At 31.8% G+C, this 11,625-nt stretch overlaps 1 protein-coding gene across 1 annotated transcript; it reads left to right on the forward strand.

Annotated features, from left to right (window-relative positions):
• The first annotated feature begins 102 nt into the window (after positions 1 to 102).
• Positions 103 to 11,271, forward strand: LOC103572893 (DNA polymerase alpha subunit B). The gene is made up of 7 exons (XM_008551701.3): positions 103 to 269; positions 662 to 923; positions 997 to 1,054; positions 9,407 to 9,483; positions 9,562 to 10,419; positions 10,495 to 10,704; positions 10,777 to 11,271. The coding sequence occupies exons 1-7, from the start codon at positions 191 to 193 to the stop codon at positions 11,087 to 11,089; spliced, it is 1,857 nt and encodes a 618-aa protein (XP_008549923.1). The 5' UTR covers positions 103 to 190; the 3' UTR covers positions 11,090 to 11,271.
• Positions 11,272 to 11,625: the final 354 nt, after the last annotated feature.

The raw sequence follows: 11,625 nt of genomic DNA on the forward strand, positions 1-11,625 counted from the left end.
CGCTCTAGTTTTTTAATTGCAGAAGTAACCGCTAACGCCATCAAGATTACATTTTGTTTTCCTGAAGCGTTTCGGCCATAGCTAATAAATTTTGGCGCGAAAGAGAGCATTTGCTGATTCTAACCAACAGTAACCGACAATCAACAGTTTTTGTTTTTCCAAGAGTTAATTAACAATAATAATAATAATTATGGACTTTGAAGATAAATTACGAGCTAATTTAGCAATATTTGATTGCAAAATAATGGATGAGTCAGTTTTACAAAAATGTAAGCATTAATTTATAAATGATTTTTAAAAACATTAGTTTTAAAATAATTGTCATGGTTAACCACGTTAAATTCTACTAAATCAAATTAACTTTTCAAACAATTACTATTATAATAAAATAATTGTATAATAACCATAGTAATCATAAAAAAATTCAAAATTTAATTATCTACTAACAATGTTTCCAACTTAAAATTGAGGTTATGTATAAAAAATCAAATTTCTTTGTTAGATTAGTTTTATTAGAAGTAATGAGTTTTTAAATATTTTTAAATTTCATACTTAATATGTCTTTAAATTATTCGTTATAAACGTACTCATAACTTCTGGTATTTAAAAAAAGATAAAAAAAACCGCAAATAGATAATAATAATAATTAATAAAATTATAGTTGCAGATATTTACAATATCTTCAAAGTTGATGAAGACGGTATTGTTGAATATTGGATAGAGTTTGTTGAAGACAAATCATCAAGTACGGATATTACTGTAGAGAAAGTTGAAGAATTTGAAAAATGGTGTATAACGCACGTTGAACAACGTGGTAACGAGAAACATAAGAAGGCACGAATCAAAACTAAAAGTCAAAAAGAGTACGATGTCATTAACGAGATACTGGAGAAAAGTAAACTCAAATCATCAACACATAAAACGTATCCTTTTATTTTTTAATTTAAAAAATAATTATTATCTATTTTTAAAATACGATCTTTAATAAAACAATAGGGATGAGGATGAAGACATTTTGGAGATGTACGGTTTCAAAAAGGATCCTGCTAAAAACGTAAGTAATTTGTATATTTATACTTATTTTTAATTTAGTTTAAACGAATAAAAAGAAAATGATCATTTAATTAAGACTGATTGCTTGATAATCTTTCAAATAATTAACCCAAATAACAGGGTTCTTTTTATAATTGTATATCTTAATGCTTCTGAGAAGTCTTTTGTTTAAAAAATGACACTGAAGTTAGCTGACGTCTAATAATTTTTGAATTTTTTTAAAAACGATAAATTATAAAAAAAAATATTTAAAAAATAACACCTGTAGCTTTCTTAATTTTCTACATGCGCATATTTTTAATTTTTTTTTTTCGTAATTGATTTGTTGAAAAAAATCCAAAAATTGTTCACTGTCTGCTTACTTCAGTATCATTTTAAAAAATTTAATTTAATTGCTTACTCATGATTTTTTTTTTTTTTTTTTTTTCATTACTTCAACTTCCTTTCTCCTTTCTAATGCTCCACAATTTTATTTATTCATTTAACGTCAATCGGCTACACTAATGAAATATATAATGATAAAAAGATATATGAATATAAATAAATCAAAAGAAAAATAACAATCCATATTAAAATAATATTTGATTAATATTGCAGTAGCTTCTTGATATCGACTGAGAATGATGCAATTATTGCCAAAAAATTCGATGTCCAAACAATTGCGATTGACTAGTCTTGCTATTCTATTAAGTGATTCATGAACTACGTAATTTTTATTTGATTTGACGATGTAGAGTAGTCGATATATTCTAAGACCAAATCTCGAGCTAACAAACCCAAACATTTGGTGTCTCTGGCGAGTCTATTAGACTATTGATAACTTTGTAGAAAAATGTCAAGTCCGCGACTTCTCTTCGGCTTTATAGGGCGCTTATTTTAAATTTGTAACTAATATTATCGACACTAACTGGTGATCCATTAATTCAAATCATACAATTAATACAAATCATAATATAAAGACAATTAAAGTATATTAGTAGTTTATTAAACAAAACAAAACATTAAAGTAATGTATCAGATGACCTTTGTTCGAAAAAATATTAAAGCCAATCGTAACCAATGAAATCTGTTGACATAATAAATCAACGTGGCTATCAACGTCGACGGAGATTGTCAATTTTTGCAAGTGTACAAGATTCTTTGGATATGTCTCAGTGACTGCTATTAAAGCAACAGTTGTTATATCATATTATGTATATATATAGATATATGTATTAAACTGAAGCTATAGCAATTTGGCAACGTTGCAATCGGACGAATCTCTGCCGTTGCCACGTAAACCCACCAAAGATTTAAACAAAAAAAAATCCATTAAACATTTCCATTGCCTTTTCTCAATCAAACTATTCATATAAAGCTGTATAAATTTACTATTTATATACATAACATAAATGTTAATAAGTAGTACATATTAAAGTCTAGAGATAACGTTACAGAATAAAAAAAAATAATAAATAAAGCAAATCCGTTTTGAAACATCAATGAGTATGCAAAAAACCGTAATATTTTTATGTTTTGTTATCACCACGTCTACATTTAAACCGTCTACTATGCTGTTTTATTCATTACGTTAATTTTTTTTAAAATGTGTCGACGTTGGAAAAAAATTTAAAAACAAAATCGGAGAATGGGAGGAAACAAATAATAATAATATGAATGATATGCAGACGTAATTGTTTTTAATTTGAGTGAGTAACGCAAAATAGCTAACGGTGAGTGATAAATTTCACGTGCATCATCCAGGAAAGGCTGTTGTTGTATGTCCCGTCTACTCTTTAGTCTTTATTTTACTCATTCCCGGACAACGACGATGATTTACTTGAGCGTAAGCTCTGGCAACGCTGTCAGTTCACATTCTTTGTGGTCTTTTGGTATCGTAGTAATGACGTAACGAGTCTACCTGTGGACCCAATTCTTTTCTGGAGCCCCCGCAGGATACATAAATGTTGTAGGATGTAGGATGTAGGCAAAGTCCTCTTAAAAACTCTTCAACCTTTTTTTTCTTTTTTTTTTTTCTATAAATTTTTTTATTTTACTTGTATCTCCGTTCCGTTATTTCTACACTGGTTTTTTATTTCTGCGTCGCAAAATACTGAAAAAAATCAGGTCTATTGGTGAAACATGTATGAAATTTTTTTTAATCACGAACTTAAAAAATGTAATAAATTATTTAATGGATTATTTAATTGGCAATTGATACGGCACTGTTAAGTGCCACTAGTTTTGCACGCCAAGCTTGTGTAGTTTGTTGTCCATGACTGCTATGAAACGTACTCTTGTGTATTAACTTTTAACTTCGACATAACCGCGTGATGTTGCCACGTCTTTTTTCGTAGTAATAACTGATTATTCATCTGTACATAGCGTACAATTGATACTTTATTATTCTACAGTAGATAAAAAAAAATAATAATAATATTTTAAATATAAAATAATCAGCATCATTGAATAGCACATTACTCATAGAGTGATTAAAGTTTGATAAAACATACAAATGAATAAATGAATTTATTTAAAAAAAATAAAAAGTTAATAGTGCGGTGTAAAGGCAAAGTTAAATAAAGGGGAGGAAAAAAATACATTAAAAAGAATGCGGTGTCAGCGGGTATAGTAAATGAAAAGAAAGAGAGTAGAGTAGAGTGTGGCTTGGGTGAGATTTCCAACGATTTCCCGACAGGTGGTTCTCGTCCCTCAGGCTCTTGGGTAAAACCGACGTCCCACGGAACGATGGAACCAGGGGCCCCTCTACCCTCTATCTATATAATTCCTGGGACAAAAATCCTCCAGGTAGATTGCCGCCATTATCCCCACCGAAGATTTATCTTGTAAAGGTAAAATGGGGGATTTTAGCTGTTCCTTTTCATCTTTACTGGCAATGGTATTGGTACTGCTCGTACTGATACTTAAACCAGGATTGGAGGGACTCGAGAATACATGAGAGATTCCGGTCCTTGTCCCCCTCCTTTTACATTTATTGTCTGAAAGAAGAAATGAAAGAGCAAGAGTAAGAGAGTAAACGAGATAATATTATACGTGTATGTAAAGGACGTTTTGTGATGTGAGTGAATTGAAGGAATGGAAATGGACGAACCGACCACCGACCGTCGACCAGTAAACTTACACATAATATATATATATATATGGACGTATAAGTATTAAGTAAAGAAAAGAAGGAGAATTGTAAGAAAAAAGGAGGGGGGAACGGTGTACAGTAAATCCCCTCTACGAAACCCAACTAGATTTCTTCCAAAGGGCATAATTTCAGTTTTCAAGGACGTGTCTTGCCGCTAGCGTCGTTCGCGTTACCCAAGCTCTGTCTTAAACCAAGACAAAGCCGACGCTTTCAACGGTTACATACATTACATACATACAATATAAACGTGACTTTTAATTGCTACTGCACATAATTATTTATATCAATATACACAAGTAATATATGTATAAATTTTTTTTTCTGTGAAAAATAATTTAGTATAGAATGCGTTGCGTTGTCAGAATATCGAAAGTGTAATTTAAAATATTTTCAGTTTCTTTCTCCGGTTTTATATATATAACTATTTTTAATAGATGTAATATATGAGTGTGAATGTAACTGACAGTTGATAATTTAAAAAATTTTTTTATATATATAAAGCAAATGTGAGTAGAAAAAAAAATGGATATTCGAAAAATTTATAAATCAGCGCGCGCATTTTTTTTAAATTTCATTATTTAAATTTATTTATTTAAAACTCACAAATTGTTTGGTGTCTGCTACACTCATACTCATCGTAATATATCTATTCTGGTATTAAATATAATTTCTTTATTCCATCGTTATAATGACGATGGCGTCGTCTTCAATATAAACTAATATATATATAATGTAGTAAGTCGATGGGTTGTACTGAGCATGAAAGTCATGAGCTTCAGACCGGTACTATACGGGATTTTAAACTTTCTCCGAAGTATACAAAGATAAAGCAAAGTAGTCTGTGAGAAATCGTTAAATTTCGATTATCTTCAAGTATAAATATGTACAGATAAATATAATAATTAAAAGTATTTATTTATACATAATCAGATTGTAAATTATAATCATATTACATTTAATGATCCTGAAGTTAGCAGACAATTGTTGATTTTTTTTTTTCAACAATTCAATTTAAAAAAACAAAAAACTAAAAATATGTACATGCAGAAAATTAGGAAAACTAGAAACAATTTTTTAAATTTGTCGTTTTTAAGAAAAATTCAAAATTTATTAAACGTCGGCTAACTTCAATATCATTTAAATTTATTGTATTTTATTATTAAATTTCACTTTAATTGTCTAGCCAAGAGAAAGAGAGAGAGTGAGAAAGAAGAAAGAAAAAAAAGGGAGAGAGAAAGTATAGTTATAGTTATTTAGTATAACCGGCGTATGTGACATGACGATTTGACGTCGGCGATGATGGTCAGAGAGAGCGTCGTATCGCGAATGATTTTTCTTTCAATACCACTCGGAAGGTGGCGCGTTGTCTTGGTTGCTGCTGCCAGCTTTAAGACAGACTCCATCTCTCAACAACTTGTTGCCCCACCATCACTTAATTCTCGATGTCGCTGAGTAGACGCTCCGAAGAAGACGCCGTTAAACGACGCTACAGTTCAAATATTATTTTACTTAAATTGTTTTAATCGGTTGAGTTTTTATTTTTACAACGATACAAGTTTTAAGTGAATGTGAAACTAAAGTGTATTATATTTATATTTTAATTAGATAAATTCACGGAGTTATTTGTACGTATTGTAGTTAAAACTTGCGTCACATTTTGTTCAAACTTTCCTGTGATTTTCATTCCAAGCGTAACAAACAACCTGTTGCTTTTCGCGTTCGACACTTCCGGTAGTTTCCTCGCCAGATATATTTTCCGTCAACGTTTGTGTTCATTCATTCGTTTCCATTAAATAATCGAGTATATACATATATATTTATTTATTTAAAATAATATATATTTTACTACGTTATATCTGTATATTTATCATGTGAGATTATTTTTATTTTAGATTTTTATTTATCGTATACCGAAGATTGTGAGATGTTTCGTCAGGGATCATTGGCTCCAAGCGATTGGTAATTCTTGGAAAGGATCGAAGCATTTTTTTTATTATTATTTTTTTTTTGCTACGATGTAAACGCACCGGACGCTATTTTTCAGCCTCAGCTACCTGTTGCTTCTGCTTCTGCTGCTTCCCCTCCGTAAGATACAGCGACACCAACGCTTAGCGTCTTGTCTTTACTTACTCTTATTTCTTTATACTTTAATTTTGTATTATTTTTCACCTTCCGTTTCTCGTTTCTAGTTCCCATCCACTCTACATTTCAAAAAATTGAAAAAAATTTATTTTGAATGACAGCGTCCAAATATCATATTTTATCGCGTGTTTCTAAAAAATTAAATATTCTCAAGACTCTTATCTCGATTTACAAGCAACCAAACGACGCGCATTCCCTCGCGTTTCTCTTACCCGAATCGATTGCGTCTTGAGATAAAAGTATAGAAACGCCAAACACTCCTTTGTTCCATTGCACCGAGCCCTTCTTGAACTTTTACATATCTACACCTCTGTCTTTACTCATTTCTCAACAATTTTTCCTTATACGCTTGGTAGATTTTTTTTTTCTTGCTCCACCTTCTTCATTTTCTCATAATATTTCTCGAGGTCATGCGAAACAATTTGTCTTGTAAATTCTAGAAAAAATTTTTCCTCGGTTGTCTAGTTTTAATCCTCACCACTTGCCGCCAACGAAAATTTAAGTAGACCAGGGAATTCATTCTCAGTTAATTTTACTGAAACCCACCCAAAGGGACGCTCTACCAGACAAGGGACAGCTAACAACGGATTTCTTTTTTTCATTTTAACATTTTTTTTTTTTATTGCCGGGCCTTTCTTAAAGGATCCCGTTCTTAGCAGGGGGCAATAGCGTGACCTGACTACTCCTCAGGTTTCTGGAGATTCACGACAACTAAAAGTACGCTTGACTGATCGTGACACCGAGATAATATTGATTGCCATCAGCTTGAAATAATTTTTAAGCAAAAAATATTATTTTAACAATAGTAACAAAGAATAAGGTTTTTCCTACATCGTGTATTTTCTTCGTCGTCGAGCCACTCATTGGCTTATTAGTTTTTTTTTTCTTCTGTCATTAGTTGACAATAAAATAACAATCGGTGAACAGACATTGCTTGTCTCAACCAATTAACTGCAATTTAAGAATGCCCGCCCAATATCTCGTTCTCGTTTTATTTCCCAGTTGTCCTTCTTGTACCCTTAGAGCCAGCAGTAAAATTATAACCCGCAATTTCACGTAACTTGCACGCGATGTCCGCGTAAATTTAACAGATAAAAAATTTAAGACCAAGAGTTAAATAACCAGTTGAATTAAAAGATAAATCTCACATATATAAATTCATATTTTACTGCTGTCTATTTATAGTTTTGTCTCACTTTTATTTATTATTTGTTCTTTTAACTTCCCCCTTGATCGGTTTAGCTTGGTAAATCTCAAGCTTGTACTCACTCTTTGGTATGGCTAGGCTGTTTGCGTCCCGCATTGTGAAACGCGAGTAACTGGTAAAAGTTCAACGTCATTTCCCACGGTTCGAAGGGGCTCGAGACAAGAGTAGAGTAGACATGACGGAAAGAGGGAGAAAGAGATAAATATATGATGGTAGTGATGATGATCTTCATGATGATGATGATGATGGTGGTGGTGGTGGTGGTCGTCGTTGTTGTTGTAGTAGTAGTAATAGTACATAGTATAGTACAAGTACAAGTGATAATAATGATTGTAGTTGTAGTTGAGAATAGTACATACGGTAAATCGCTTATATGCCTTGAGAAATAATAGAAAGAGCAAGGGAGAGAGTCACTACCCAAGTTGGAGCTCTGACACAGCCAAAGAAATAAAGCGGCAACAGACGCTTTGAGTTTTATGGTGGTATGGTAGGAGAGACAACGAGAGGAGAGTTTATATATGTAGTAGGGGAGAGAAGAGAAAAGAACTCAGAGATCGCTCTGAAAACCACTATACGATCGGTACGGCGAATCAAGGCTTCTCTTTCTCATTTTTTCTCTTTTACTCATTCACTTACTCACTCACTCACTCACTCACTCGATTCCACCATCTCTTCTACATTATCCCTTCTCTTTTACACAGACCGTGATATTCACTCGACGGTCAGTCCAGGGCCGTCTTTCCACGAGTTAAGTTCCGATAAATTATTTTTATGTACATCAGATTTAACATGAGCACCGCAATATTGTCGCGATAATGTCTGCTTAGATGTTTGAGATTAGTATGTAAATTCTAAGGTGATTTCCCCGGTAGCTAGTACACACAGGCACAATATTGATAGGAAATAATAAAGAAACGTGCTGACGATATTTAAACACGCGCGATAACTTGTGTTACCGTTTTTTTTCTTCCCGTGTGCTCCATTTGCTGATTTACGAGAGCGAAATAAAAAGTATATAACTTCTGGTACGCCCGAGGCAACGGAAAGAAAGTGAAGAAAGAAAAGGGCACTAAAATATAAGTCTTGAAATTTTATCATCATCATATATACATATATAACGGACAACGAAGCGCGTTCTGAATGTGCCAGGTTAACGGCAGTTAACCTTCCCGCATCTTGGTCTGAGAACTTGCTTGCTATTCAACAACTTGTGTACATATTTAGTGAATAATGACGATTACTAAAACTTATTATCAAATATTAAATTATTATTTTTATTATAATAAAATATTTGTGGAATTTTTTTTGTCATTTGCTTATTATAGGAAATGCATAATTAATAACTGTTGATGATGATGGTATTTGTAACAAAGAAATGGTAATAATTTCGTGCCGAATGTACTGAGTGAGTGATGGTCTGGTGCACATTCTATTGACATTGTGACTAGATCCACACTCATTAAGTTCATACGGTAATTAACGTCGCAACAGGTGATACAATATTACAATTGTTAAATTGCTTAAATTAATTTAAAAATTATTATTTAGTTTACTGCTCATGACTGATATATATTTTACATTTTAACTTTTTCTCTTTTTTATGATAACTGTTTATCGCTGTTGGGTTTTTAATCAGAGACTATGCTATGGACGAGTTTGAATTTGGTGCACGTTTATATTTAACATCGTGACTAGATACACACTCGTCTACGGCGTCCTGTTTTTAAAACGTCTGTAAAATTAATCAGTTTTGAGCATAAAATAAAAATTTATTTGATAGTTTTTTCAGAACATAAACATTCATTCCCATGTCTACGTGAATTTTATAAATTTATTTTTATTCTGGCTGATTAGTTTTTGCTTTTGAGCAGATCCAACAGAGTCCCGCTGATCCAGAAGTTCATGAAGACAAAGAGGATGAAGACGTCGACCTTAATTCGAGTACTATGTAATTATTATTTTAATTTTTTATAAATTATTTATTTATTTATAATTTATATTTATTTTTTATTTATATTTATTGCAGACAAAGTAAAAGTGGAGAAATTGTTGTTAAATTTGGGCAGCCAGTGTCTGATTGGAAGAATGCATTGCCGCGTAAAATTGAAGTAACTAAAACTGATGACCCTCATGTATTGCCCAATGAATTATTTTTCTTTAATCAAATGAGTGATTACAATGTCTTGCATGATATGTATCGTGACATGGCCAAGGTTTTTTGTAAATTATGGGAAAAAGATAAAGAGCAACTTGTCATAACATCAAACGTCCGTGAAAAAACCTTCAACAAATTTCGTACGTGGGGCCGTATCTTTTCAGATAACGATGGCAAACTCACCAGTACTTCTGTTTTACTGACGGGTGATCCACATCATTGGTATCACTCATTGGGTGAGTATGAGTCCGAAGACGAGGATGATGATGATGAATTCTTAAATACATCTGCGGAGGAAGGAGACGTTATTGAAAACGGTGATGGAATTGGGGATCCACGAGCTGAAGAAGTAAGAAAGAAAAAAGAATGTATACCATTGGATGTCAGTCGACTCAAATGTTACTCATTTTTTCCCGGTCAAGTCGTTGGTATTGAAGGAAGAAATCCCACTAAAGAAGCACTCTGTGCTTATAAAATATTAGCAGGTCTTTCTTTTCCTCCGTCACCGCCTAAATTAAATGAACAACTTCAAATAGTTGTTGCCTCAGGTCCATTTACTGCCAAAGCTAATGATTATCAACCACTTTATAATCTTATGGCTCATGTTGCGGAAACAGAACCCAACCTTTTAATTCTTGTTGGTCCTTTTGTAATTGACGATAATAGTAATCGATTATTTCAAGATGTTTTTGATAATTTGCTCACTAAAATTATGAGTTACGTTGAAGGGTACGTTTCATTATTCTTAATTGAACATTCATCAATTTATAATTAAAATTATAAATGACAAATTTATTTTTATAGCAAGTCCACTCAAGTAGTTCTTATATCTTCATACGAAGACGCTCATCACGATGGATTTTATCCTACTCCAGAATTTCGAATCCGTAATTCCCTTAAGAAACCAAATCTTCATCTCATGCCTGATCCATGTACACTCTACGTTGATGGTTTGATTATTGGAGTAACGTCTGTTGATATAATCAGACATTTAAGCAGTGAAGAAATAAGCTAGTGAGTTTTTATTTAAACAATTGAATTAATTATGTTTGTTTGGAGAAAAAAATAATAAATAATTTATTATAGCAATATGCCTCGATGTGATCGACTAGGGCGCATAGCAGAGCACTTATTATTACAATCTTCATATTATCCTCTTTATCCGCCATCGCCCGAAGTACCACTGGACATACTTTTGTGGGCCGACTGTAGTAGAATGAACACACGCCCTCATATTCTCTTAGTACCTTCAGCCATGCAGTATTTCTATAAATACAGCAATGGTACACATATCATAAATCCATCGAAAATTTCAAAGGGCCTTTATTCTCAATTAAGTATCCGTCCTGATGATAAATGGTCTGAAGACTGTATCAGCGGCGAAATCCTTAGAGTTTAACTGTAAAAAATAAACCATGAGTCTTTAATTTTATACTTTTATATTTACAGAATTTTTTTTTATTTAAATTTAAATACTTTTCAAGTGCATTGTAATTTTTTTTTTACTGTGAAATAAATATATATATGTTTCTATAATTAACATTATTTAATGATTATCTTAAGCAGTTACAAGTAAAGTTATTTTTAAATAATGAAATGACAATCAGTTTTAAAATATTAGTAACTGGTCTATGAGTATTGTAAGATTTTTAAAAATAAACATTTATTTTATTCTTTAAATTTATTTTAAACATTAAGAATTTAAATCCTAAAGTCAAAAGCGTGCGTTGAAAAGCTAAATATTAAAAACGGTTTTACTAAAATTAGTAGGATTCAGACAATTTTTTTAAAGTAAACGAATTACGAATTATTTTAAAATATGCGCGCAAAGTTGTTTGGTTAGATTTCAAAAAAATTTTCTTTCAATATTGAAAAAATACAGAGCTAGTTTGCATCGGATTTAAAAACTAGTCTTAAAAAGTTTATACTTTATTT

Source organism: Microplitis demolitor, chromosome 8, assembly GCF_026212275.2.
Source record: "Microplitis demolitor isolate Queensland-Clemson2020A chromosome 8, iyMicDemo2.1a, whole genome shotgun sequence".
Taxonomy (NCBI): Eukaryota; Metazoa; Arthropoda; class Insecta; order Hymenoptera; family Braconidae; genus Microplitis; species Microplitis demolitor.